Source organism: Phacochoerus africanus, chromosome 11 (assembly GCF_016906955.1).
Source record: "Phacochoerus africanus isolate WHEZ1 chromosome 11, ROS_Pafr_v1, whole genome shotgun sequence".
In the NCBI taxonomy this organism is placed as follows: domain Eukaryota; kingdom Metazoa; phylum Chordata; class Mammalia; order Artiodactyla; family Suidae; genus Phacochoerus; species Phacochoerus africanus.
The window spans coordinates 25128448-25141338 of NC_062554.1; the positions used below are offsets into that span (position 1 = coordinate 25128448).

General features: G+C 49.3%; 1 protein-coding gene across 2 annotated transcripts in view; it reads left to right on the plus strand.

Moving 5' to 3' along the window:
- The window catches only part of FAT3 (FAT atypical cadherin 3), a 556180-nt gene that overhangs the window by 500760 nt on the left and 42529 nt on the right, over positions 1-12891 (plus strand). For both annotated transcript variants that reach the window (XM_047753634.1, XM_047753635.1), the window contains exons 16-18: positions 105-248; positions 3599-3796; positions 6871-7669. In XM_047753634.1, coding sequence (XP_047609590.1) covers positions 105-248; positions 3599-3796; positions 6871-7669 — 1141 coding nt within the window. The remainder of the gene's footprint in view (positions 1-104; positions 249-3598; positions 3797-6870; positions 7670-12891) is intronic.

Consider the following 12891-nt stretch of genomic DNA (forward strand, 5'->3'; position numbering starts at 1 on the left):
TGAACGCACATCCTCATGGATACTAGGTGGGTTCGTTGCTGCTGAGCCAAGATGGAAACTCCAACGCTGTGATTTGTTATTGTTGGCCCTTTGTGCCTTGGCAGGTGTCTGGATACTCCCTGCTCGTTCAGGCGGTGGACAGTGGCATTCCTGCGATGTCATCAACTGCTACTGTCAACATCGATATTTCCGACGTGAACGACAACAGCCCAGTCTTTACACCTGCTAACTATACCGCTGTGATTCAGGTGAGCAAATCTTGCCTGCAAGGCACTTGTTCTTAAGCATCGAGCCTCCTTTCTCTGCTGTGGTTTACGCGCCATGGTTTATTATCGTTTTTACCTAATATCAGCTCCTCCTGTCATGGGACTGGTATGAAAAGAGCCTGATTCTTCTACTGCACCTGATTAATAAATGTTGATGGCGCGATCGCCAGTGGGGTTCTTTCAAGTGTCAGGTGCTTTCCAGACACCGTCTGTCTGTCCCCGTCACAGCTCAGCCCCCGCTTTATAGCGAAGGAGGTCAGGATCTGAGAGGTTAAGTCGCTCATCCAAGATCGTGCAGCTGCTAAGCGGCAGCATCAGCATTTGCACTCAAGTCTATCTCCTAAAAAGACTGTTCTTGGAGTTCCCGTCGTGGCTCAGTGGTTAACGAATCCAACCAGGAACCATGGGGGTTGCAGGTTCGATCCCTGGCCTTGCTCAGTGGGATAAGGGTCCGGCATGGCCGTGGGCTGTGGTGTAGGTCACAGGTGTGGCTCGGATCCCGCCTTGCTGTGGCTGTGGCGTAGGCCGGCGACTACAGCTCCGATGGGACCCCTGGCCTGGGAACCTCCATAGGCTGCGGGAACGGCCCTAGAAAAGGCAGAAAGACAAAAAAAAATTAAATAAAAAATAAAAAGACTGTTGTCTTTCCACAATGACAAGCTGCCTTTAAGCCACATTGTATTATTCTGACAGGGAGGGAGATTGATCTCGTTTGTCAGAGGGAGAATGGGCATCGGGCTAAAGCTCCTCTCAGTAAAACCAGTTTTCCATAAGCAATTTGTTTAGCACTTTAAATCCACCTGCTGTCTAAAATTAGCCTGCAAAATAGAGTGACTTACTGTTCTGCTATCAGAGAATGACGCTTCTTCATGGCTATTTTTTTATTATTCAAAAGATATTTCACGAGCACAGTTCTAAGCACTGAGCCACCTCCACTTCTCAGTGAAGCTGGAAACCTGAATTCAGGAGGATCAGGAAATGCAGTCCAGGAATACTGTCTGCATGGAGGACTTAAAGGAGACAGGGACGAATATATGTCTTGGGGGAAGAGGGGGCATAGATGCTCTAGGAAATCAATTTTTGCCTGATCCAGTTTGGCCTCAGAACTTTGCCGCACGTGTTCCCAGGCTTTGTGGGTAAAATGTAAGATGAGCGTGAACTAGGTCTTGAGGGGCCCCTTTGGAATACCATTGGAGTCCCGAAGTCCACTGTCCGTAGCTGCCCCAGCCCCCACCCCCTGCACGCCACTGAGCCCCACTGATCAGGCCAAGCTCTCTGCTCCCTTCCCACCCCTTTGTCAGTGAAACCAGATTCCCTCCCCAGTGGTATTTGAGTTTTCCTCTCCTCTCTGCTGCTTTTTCCAGCAGCTGTGCGTTCCTACCCCTCCCTGGCTTCCACTGAGCCTCCCCCAGCTTCTGCCCCTTCCCCCCATCTGCTCCCGACCTGTCCCCAGGATGCTGCTCTCTGCCTCCCCTCCCCCGCCCCTGCCTCTGCGCGTGCGCCCAACGCAAAATGGGCTCTGCCTACTCAACATTCAGTTTTATGACACCCATCGATCAGCCTGACAGACTGTTCTCACATGCACTCCAGGAAGTCAGCAGGGAAAGAACAGAGACTCTGAGCCCGTGCGCGGCGACCATGGCTCCTGTCTGCAGCTCCGGAGCCTGTCTGTGTTATATTTTACCCTATTTTTTCAGATGCAACCCCTCTGGCATGCATTTTGTCTCTCTCCCTCTCCCTCTCCCTCTCTCTCCTGTGCTTGCCGGAAAGGGCCTTTACAGAGAGAGCAAACAAATCAATAAATCTTGTCTTTTGTGTGGTGCTGAGTATGCTGTCAGTGGGGACCGGTAAATCTTTGCTGGGCTGAGTCGGTCCCACAACGGATCCCGGAGGGAGACGGTGTCTAGGTCCTGATGAGCAACAGGCCACTGGAGAGGAGAAGCAAAATGAGAGGTCTCTGAGGCGCTTTGCTTGTCTCCTCCCGCTGTTCACCCCAGGATCATGTCTTTATACCCACACCCGACTCTTAAAAGACCAATCGGCACATAACACATGAGTGCACCTGCCCCGGGCTCCGGCAGGGTGTCATCGTCTCCATCTCTGTGACCCAAACTCAGTTAGTCTGAAGTCGATGTCATCAGAAAGGCGTGAATGAATGAGGCTGACCTCCAGGCTGAGCCGTGGTGATGCTGAAGTCTAAACAGAGGGGCCAAGAACACCAGTGCCTGAGCCCCTGAGAAGTTTAATTTGGTGTGTTCAAAGTAACGACAGCCTCTGACCCAGGGAGGACTGACGGGCGCCTGTGGGTTTCCACGTGGAGAGAAGGCAGAGATTCTACAAAATAATGCAGGGGGCAACCCCTCCAGACTTCCAGAACTTCTGACGAAGCTGTGGATTTCTTTTCTCTTCATTCTCAGGTTGAGGCATGATTCCATCCCCTTTCCCTTCCCGCAAGAAACAGCAAGGAGTCCCCGCTGTGGCTCAGTGGGTTATGAACCCGAATAGGATCTGTGAGGAGGCGGGTTCGATCCCTGGCCTTGCTCAGCAGGTTAAGGATCTGGTGTTGCCGTGAGCTGTGGTGTAGGTCGCAGATGCAGCTTGGATCCCATGTTGCTGTGGCTGTGGCAAAGGCCCTCAGCTGTAGCTCCTATTCGACCCCTAGCCTGGGCACCTCCATATGCCACGAGTGCAGCCATAAAAGCCAAAAAAAAAAAAAAAGAAGGAAGAAACTGCATTGTGGGAAGTAAAGCCCTATTTCCGTATTTTCCACCTGGCATGGGCCTCTGTATTTTTCCTGGGAAGTTGCTAGGAAGCCCCTCGCCCCCAAAATCCTGGTATCGTGACACTGTGTCACCATTTTTGGCCTCAGCATAACCGTGTTGTAACAGGTGGGAGGAAGCACCTTCCCATCCAGAAAGGCCAATATTTCCCGGGCCCGAGAGGGTTTCCAAGGTGGTCAGCAGAGCTTGGAGAGCGCTGTGTGTTACCAGAGCCATTTGGGTGAATTCAGGGCAATTCCAACTCTCAAGGACAAGGTGTGGCCGGCGGCATCCTTGGAACCTCCAAACCCGTTCAAGGCCAAGTCCTTGGGTTCTCCCCTGCAGCTCATTGTCTCACGGGGCCTCGTGGGGAGGCAGCCAAGGAGGCGATGCGTGATGCTTACGGACGCCGGCCTGTTTTCAGAAGACAAGATAATATCACAGAGAAACCCTTCTGCTAAAAGCCCTGTGTTCTAGCGCAGCCCTCTCAGCCCGTAATGATGGGGTTTTTTAAAATGTGGAGAGAGGTGTAATTTTATCTTCTTCTTTTTTTTAATACACTCTCTTATGCAGGAAAATAAGCCAGTAGGCACCAGCATTTTGCAGCTCATGGTGACAGACAGAGACTCCTTTCATAATGGGCCTCCCTTCTCCTTCTCTATTTTGTCGGGCAACGAAGAAGAGGCGTTTGTGCTGGATTCACACGGGATCCTGCGGTCGGCCGTGGTCTTCCGGCACACGGAGTCTCTGGAGTACGTGCTGTGTGTCCAGGTACGGCCTGGAGCGCTGCCCACAGCAGGCCAGCTTCCACTCTCCTGCTGGTGGCTAGGCCTGTTGGTTGGGCTTTTCACAGTGGAGCAAGTCGCATAATTCATTGCCAGGCAGGAATGGTCCCCTTTTAATCTCAAATTCAATTTCACACCCATAAAAGAGTCCTCTGTGTGTGAAATTGAACAGGGAGGAGGGGAAGCATCACTGTTCAAGAGGGGCGTTCCTGTGAGGTGTCCCGGGCTGATGGTCCTGGGCTTAAATCTGCATCTTAAAAATTCCCAGGGTTCTGATTGATTCCCAGACACCTCGTTGATCAAGCTGGCTGCTTGGAGCCCACTGTTTCCTACATCGCCCCAGTTGGGGGAGCTACCAATCCTTGTCCTGCAGTGATTGAGCCCTTTCGTGGCTTCTGCTTTTGAAGAGACCTCTGCTGCTAAATTTCCCCAGGGAGGAGGGAGGGGACCAAGGACTCAGAGGGCGGTGGCTTCTCATTGTGTCAAATGCCAGGAGACAAAGAGGCAAAAGTGGCAGTTGTGGAAAGAGAGTAGGAAATGAGGGAACACCAAAACCTTCCTGGACGCAGATTTGGGGACTAAGATTTGGGTCCCATCAGGGAAATTGAGTGACTTTTTTTAAAAATGCACAATTGGCACACAGAGGGCAACCTGAACTTATCAATGGTGGCAATAATAATAGTCATTCTTTATGTAGCATTTAATGGTGTACATTATTTCTTTGGATAAATTATGGCTGACTCTACTCCATGAGACCTTCCAAATTAATGACTTTGGCTCTGAGCACCTCAGTGAACCCTTCAGATGCCACCCACTCCTCCAACAATATTATGTGAACAATTTTATATCACAGTATAGGTCCCCGAGGCCAAGGGGAGATTCTGGGTGCCCGCTCAGAGAAGCCAGTACAGTCTTTGGCCTTCCTTCTCTGGTTGCTAGAGGACAGATCTCACATCTCAGACTTTGCAAACACCATAAAGAGCTTTCTCTTCCTAGTCCTTTATATTAAACTACCACCAAGTCCTGTGTTTCTGCTCTCATAAGGTTCCCAAGACACATCAACTATATTCCCTTTGCCATCACCCCAGTTTATTCTGTGCCACCCAATATGCTCATACTATTTCAGAAGCTTTCTGGGTGTTCCTCCGGCATCAACCTCATTCTTTTCTGATACATCCCCACATCCCAGGTTCATCATTCCACTTTGTTTAAGTCATTCTGCCAAACCAGGGGTCAGTAGATCACAGGCTCTGAACCACATCCTGTCCTCAGCCTCTTTTTATCAATAAAGTTTTATTGGAACACAGCCTCACCCATTCATTTACACATGCTCTGTGGCCACTTCCCTGTTGGAAAGATAGTTGAGGAGTTGAAAGACATCATATAACTTCCAAAACCTAAACAATTTCTTATCTAGCCTTTTACAGAAAAGGTGTGCCCACCCTAAATAAAAACCATCTGAGAACTTGTGAATTCAGGCTCTTTCTGACTTTGAATTTGAGGGTCTTTAGGCAGAGACAGCTGTCCAGTCCTGGCTAGGTCACAGGCCTGTTAGTCTGTTACTTTAAATCCACTGGCTTCATGGCTTTCTGTCATCTTTTTGGACTTGGAGTGGGCAACCTCTGGCCTATAAAATCCAAACTCATCACTGTCCTTTGAGGCCCTACAATTTGACTTCAAGTTCAACCTAACTTGCTAAAATTATCTCCTCCTACATGAATTTCCATTCCAGCATCTCTGGTTCATGTGGTCCATTAAATAAAAAGCATGTGGTGAAATTCCCTTCGTGGCTCAGCGGTTAACAAACTCAACTAGGAACCTTGAGTATGCGGGTTCGATCCCTGGCCTCGCTCAGTGGGTTAAGGATCTGGTGAGCTGTGGTGTAAGTCGCAGACGTGGCTTGGATCCAGCCTTGCCAGGGCTGTGGCATAGGCCAGCAGCCATAGCTCCATTTGACCCCTAGCCTGGGAACTTCCATATGCTGTGGGTGTGGCCCTAAAAAGAAAAAAAAAAAATGATGATGGTAGTAAGAAAAATAACCAAAATTGCATGAACTCTCATGTACTAAATACATCTGCGGGTTAGACCTGTGCTGCATATGTTGAAATCACTGTGTCTTTGAATCCCCACAATACGAGGATCCTGTGTAGATACAACTCTCATACTCGATTTAAAGATACAGAAATTGAAGCTCAATGAAGTGACTTACTCCAGGCCAGACGCATAGTGAGAGGCAGAGCCAGATTCAAACCCAGGTCTGTGTGACGGCCAGGCCCCTGCTTTTACACACCGCCTTCCACATTCAAGGACACATCCCCCCAGCTGGCCCCTGGCCTGCCATGTCCACTGCAGCCCCACATCCCAAGGTACCTGCCCTGGGGAGCCAGCCCCTGAGCCTCTGCCTTCTCTGAAGCCCTACAGCACTGACCGCCGCTCCGCTGAACACGGCAGGTGCTCAGTAAGGATCTGTTTTCAGAGTGATGCTTCCATCAATTCTGCTCTCAGGAAGGAAGACAAAATCATTTTATTCAGCCTACCACGTTCTCCTTCAGCGAACCCTCTTTTATTCTAAGCCTTAATATGGTGTAATTCTCACCTGAAATAATGTTGTTTCTTAAATGTGCAGGGAAGGGCTGTCTGGGTCTGGTCCAAAGGAAAGAAGCCAAAGAGAACAAAAATTTCTCCTCCACGTGGGAATGTCACTTTACAAGGTCCCTCTGTGGCTTCCGTCCAAAATTAAAGCAAGGCCCAGCCTGTCGTGGGTGTGTTGGAACTCAGAGCTCTCCCTCTCTCCTCCCACCCAGGTCGCCCCCAACAGCTTTATTGTGTTGACGCATTTTATTGTCCATTACAGAGTGAACATGGGGGGACCAGAGGTGCTAAATCACTCCTCTTACTCAAATGCACATCTTCAGCCTATTCTAGAAGAGTCTCAGAGGGTGGAGGAAGAAGTGAACAGGGTTAAAAGAACAGACATCTTCTCCTGAGTCCTGCTGGGTTTTTTCCCCAATTTTCTTTTTCTTACTCCTTTGCTTCTCCCCCTGCGCTTGGTCGTTTTAGGCAAAAGACTCGGGCAAACCTCAGCAAGCTTCTCACTCCTACATCCGCGTGCGGGTCATCGAGGAAAGTACCCACAAGCCCACAGCCATCCCCCTGGAAATTTTCATTGTCACCATGGAGGATGACTTTCCTGGTGGGGTCATTGGGAAGATCCACGCCACCGATCAAGACATGTATGATGTGCTCACGTTTGCCCTGAAATCGGAGCAGAAAAGCTTGTTCAAGGTGAACAGTCACGATGGAAAAATCATCGCCCTGGGAGGTCTGGACAGCGGCAAGTACGTGCTGAACGTGTCGGTGAGTGATGGCCGCTTCCAGGTGCCCATCGACGTGGTGGTGCACGTGGAGCAGCTGGTGCATGAGATGCTGCAGAACACCGTCACCATCCGCTTTGAGAACGTGTCCCCCGAGGACTTCGTGGGGCTGCACATGCATGGGTTCCGGCGCACCCTGCGGAACGTGGTCCTCACCCAGAAGCAGGACAGCCTGCACATCATCAGCATCCAGCCCGTGGCAGGCACCAACCAGCTGGACATGCTCTTCGCGGTGGAGATGCACAGCAGCGAGTTCTACAAGCCAGCCTACCTGATCCAGAAGCTGTCCAACGCCAGGAGACATCTGGAGAATGTCATGCGCATCTCAGCCATCCTGGAGAAGAACTGCTCGGGGCTGGACTGTCAGGAGCAGCATTGTGAGCAAGGCTTGTCGCTGGATTCCCACGCGCTCATGACCTACAGCACTGCTCGCATCAGCTTTGTGTGCCCGCGTTTCTACAGGAACGTCCGCTGCACCTGTAACGGTGAGTAAGGTTGGGAGAGTTCCCTCCCCGCTCCGCCCACCACCGGGCTCCTGAGCCCTGAGGGGCGGCCTGAGTTACCATCCTGGCGCACGTGCACTCATTCTTTTACTCATTCCACAAAATATTTACTGACCATCTACACTGTGCCTCCTCACCGTGAGAGATGCTAAGGGTGAGCAAGACGAGCTCAGCCACTCTTCCCCATGGAGCTTGTAGCTTATGAGCAGCACAGACATACAAACAGGCTGTGATGAGCATCATTAGGGGAAATACAAAGTCCTGTGAGAGGACCTTACCAAGAGGGAAGGGTTCCTAAAGGCAGTATCCTCTAGGCTGAGATAAAATATAAGCAGGAATTAGTGTTTTTCTGTCTGACTCACTTTATTTAGTATGATAATCTCTAGGTCCAACCATGTTGCCACAATGGTATTATTTCATCCTTTTTTATGGCTGAGTAATATTCCATTGTGTATATGTACCACATTTTCTGTATTTATTCATCTGTTGATGGACATTTAGGTTGCTTCCATGTCTTGGTTAGTTAGTGCTGCTATGAACATTGGGATGCATGCATATCTTTTCAAATTAGAATTTTCCTCTTTTCTAGATATATTCCCAGGAGTGGGATTGCTGGATCATATGATAACTCTATTTTTAGTTTTTTAAGGAACTTCCATACTGTTCTCTATAGTGACTGCACCAAATGTCATCGGATACCACTTATATGTGGACTCTAAATAATGATATAGACGAACTTATTTACAGAACAGAAATAGATCACAGACACAGAAAACAGACTTGATTACCAAAGGGGCAAAGAGCTGGGGATAAATTAGGAGTATAAGATTAACAGACATGGCTGTATATAAAGTAGATAAACAAAGGCTTACTGTGTAGCACAGGGCACTATATTCAGTATCTTATAATATCCAGTCATGGAAAAGAATTGGAATATGTGTCCTTCATATATGTATAACTGAATCACTTTACTATATACCTGAAGCTAACATCTTTGTAAATCAATTATACTTCATATTAAAAAACAAAACAAGGTAAGTAGGCGTTCGACGCGTGAAAATAGGTGGAGGAAGGACAGCATTCTAGCCAGAGGAGCTGCTCGCATGAGGAAGGCTTGAAGCCGGAGAGGACCACACCGAGGGGATGGAGAGAGATTTCCAATGATGACAGAGGAGACGTGTCAGCAGGCCCGGTGATCACCAAGAGCCACTAGCCAGGATGCAGATCTAGACATCATCCCACAGCAGTGGGAGCCATTGGCGGGTTTGCAGTGGCAGAATCCCAGTCTGTCTTTCTCGAAGAGCCTGCGGGCTGCAGAGGGGAATGAGTTAGATGGGGAGGGGCCAGCGGCAGGAAACAAGCCCGGAAGCTATTGCAGAGGCTAAGGGCAGCTGCATTTGCCTCCATGAAAAACAGGGGCCGGCTGTACGGGAGCACGGTTAAAGGCTGGATTCAGCCCTCAGAGTGGCAGAAATGGAGTGGTTCATGTCTGTCCACTAGCTAGCGTCACCGAACCTTGACCTTCTCCTGCTCAGAGGCCCTGGCTGCACAGAGTCGCCCGACCACCGTGGTCAGCAAGAAGCATTGCTCTCTCGATCTTTTTCTCTCTCTGATGTATGGCTCCATAAATTCACTGCCCTCTTCGAAGAAAATTGCACCCGGGGTTTTTCTAGCTGGTGTGAACTTGGCCCAAAGGGACTGTGGCCAGAAGAGAGGCCATTTATAAAACATCCCTTTAGGTAATTGGGGACAGGGAGGGCCCCTGCCCTCTTTCCTTGTAGAAATGTTGAGTTGCAGTTTGGAGAATGAGTTCATTAGAGGAAGGCCCCAGAGATCACGGCTTTCTCTTCGAGACCTTTCAGTGACCTCCAAGCAGCCAGGAAGAGTGGCAGCCACTCAGTGTGTGGTCCCCAGTGAATTCTGCTGGTGTTTTCATCAGGTGCATGCGGTGAGGTCCAACCTGTTGCACAGGTAAATTTGTTCCAGAGTTCCTCCAAGCCTGCATGCTGGGTGGAATGCATTTCTGGCAGATGCCACCAACATGCAGGATTTATGAATGCCAGCTGTCCTGGCTTTACCTAGATTTCCTTTGTAGGCGAATTGATTTATGCACCAAAGCTCTGCTAAGCCTTCCTGCCGTGATTCACAGCATGGTTCAAAAGAGGTTCTCAACAGGACAGGGAAGACCTTGCGGGAGAAACTAAGCCAGCTAATTAATCCTGTGCCTTGGAGACCTCATCTCCTTCAGTAAAAATCAGTGGTGGCAGCAACGTCCTAGGCACTGCAGATTCACAGTGAAAAAAGACAGTTCCTGCCCTGAGGAGGTGGCTGTTGTGAACTCAGCTTGCAATAGAGGGTTCCCAATGTGGCTCAATGGTAACAAACCTGACGAGTATCCATGAGGATGCAGGTTTGACCCCTAGCCTTGCTTAGTGGGTTAAGCATCCAGTGTTGCCGTGAGCTGTGGTCTAGGTCACAGACGTGGCCCAGATCCTGCATTTCTGTGGCTGTGGTGTAGGGTGGCAGCTCTAGCTTTGATTTGACCCCTAGCCTGGGAACTTCCATATGCCACATATGCTGTCCTAAAAAGCAAAATAATAATAATAATAACAAATAATAGCGTTATAAGAAATCCCGGGGAGGAGTTCCTGTTGTGGCTCAGTGGGTTAAGAACCTGACATAGTGTCCGTGAGGATGTGGACCTGGCCTTGATTGGTGGGTTAAGGATCACATGTTGCCACAAGCTGCAGCGTAGGTTGCAGATGCGGCTTGGATCCAGCCTTGGTGAGCCCTAAAAAGAAAGGGAAAAAAAAGGAAGAAGAGACGGGGGAGGGCAGACCTGGCAGAATTTCTTCAAAGCCCGGATTGAGAGGGGTGATTTTGTTGGGGGAAGTGGGGCTCGCTCTGCATTTTGCACGAGACACTGTTGTTTTCAAAGCACTGAGTTTCTAGGTGGTTTCCTTACCCAGGACCCCTGTGCTCTAGTCCCCAGAAACCTTTCTACTCCTAGGAAACCCAGAATGCTGGAAGCTTTGGGGATTCAGCCCCCAGACATCCCAAGAGGAGGCCTTCTTGGTTTGAAAAGGGTGCATTTCCTGTGCAGAATCAGGGCAACCTCTCAGCCTCTTCTCACCCTTCAGAGCACTCTTGTAATTAAGCTATAAAATAAAATACCAGATTTTAGTGGTAAAAGGACCTCAAAACATCATCTGGCCCAGTCCCTGTCTCCAGTAATTGAAGACAATAAATGCCACCTACCATCCCAACAGACAGACAGACAGACACACACACACACACACACACACACACACACACACACACACACACACAGTGATACTGGCTGTTTATCTGTTTACCCGGGAAGGTTGGCAGATACAATAAATGGACTTTCCCACCACTTGGTGGAATAAATAAGATGATAAATAGAGGTGGCTGCCCATTCTGGGCTCTGTAGTAATATTTATACAGATTTGGCCTCAATATTCTATCCTCTTCCGTAACTCATCTTTCTCTCATGCAGATTTTTAGGGGTCAGATTAACATCCTTAGCATCTTGAACCAAAATGCTGAGTTGCTTGGACAAAATGAAAGCAGACATGAAATATAGTGCCAGAGAGGCTCACTAGAGTCCAGCCCCCATCGAGCATCATGTTTGAACAAGTCTGAGAGACGGAGTTCTGATGCCATGAGGTGGCCCTTGGTAAACTTGAGATGTTCAGTGAACGTTGGCACTTGGGTAAGAAAGCCTGCCACCAACTTAAATGATGGGGGATAATAGAGTCCCTCGTGCTCCTTTGGAGAAGCACCAGGGCAGCCCATGCAGAGGGCTGATGGTCCATTATGGAAATTTGTCATTCCTTTTTCAAAAGTCTGATCTAGAAATAAATCGAAAGGGAGGTACCTGTCCAAGAGACTGGACTTTCCATGAGCCCATCAGAGTTTTAAGAGCAGTGTGTTTATGAGAGAGTTGGTGGAAGTGAATGCCTGATTTTTCCAACCTTGGTTCAGATATGGAACCCAGACTAGAAGTTGGAGCGCCAGTAAGATGCATGGAGCATCTGCCATGATGGAACCCTACGCTGGCAGAGGTGAGGGTGACAGCAGCCGTGCCCTACACCAGCAGGGATGGCTCTGTCTTAAGGATTTGCTGGGTAGTAAGAGCAACACTGAAGGAGATGCTAGGTCTGAAAGGATGCCTAGAATTTGAGAGGTGACGGGAAGGGAGTGTTCCGGGCTCAGGAGCATTAGAGCCAAGGAATGGAGATGAGAAACGTGGGCAATTCAGTGCACAGGTGAAGGCCGGGGCAGATATAGCAACTAACACTTACTGAGCTGTGACCAGTTACTGCACTGTTTTTTACACATGTATAATTGCACGTAACCCTAAAGGGTAGGGATCATTAACTTTCTGCAAAAGTTAAGGAAACATGGACTTGGAAAGGTCAGCTGACTTACTCAAGGTCACAGAGCTAGGAAATAGCCAAGCCAGGATTCACACCTGGCAATTGTAACCACTGTGCCCTACCACCTCTGCACAGATTTGAAAGGAACTTGAAATTAACCCAACCCAACCTCCCACTCACTAGAGACATCTTATTCACCATACATCTGGCACAGTGAGTGATTCAGCCAGCGTTTGATCCCCAGTCCAGGTGCTCACTACCTATGAGACAGACCTGAGACACCCTCTCCCTTCTGATGCACTGAAATCCACCCCCTCGTGATGTCATCCGGCTCCACCCTTTAGAGCCACCCTGTCTACCCCTCCTGTACAAGCTGCCCTCCAGACATCTAAGGACAATTGGTAGGACCCCTTGAGCCCTCTTTTTTAAGACAGACAGCAGAAGTTCCTTTGCTCCTTGGCTGTACAATTAGGAGCTAGAAAGAATTATAGGTGGTGTAGCTGGGGCACAAAACAGGCATAAAGGCAGGAGTCCTGTGTCCGACTTGGAGGAGTCCATGAAAGGCCTTGGGAGCAATGAGTTGAACAGAGAGAGCAGTGAAGAGAAAGGCTCAGGGATTGGGGGCACTCTTTCATTTGCGCATTCACTCAGCGGTGAAGTAAATACTTTTCCTGGCGGGAGTGCTGGAGGTACAGTGATGAGTGAGGCTGACGTGGTCCCCATCCTCATGGAGCATGAACCAGCCTCATGCATCGGGCCAATGACAAGGACCTCAGTTAGACTGGATGGTGGGGAGCCGGG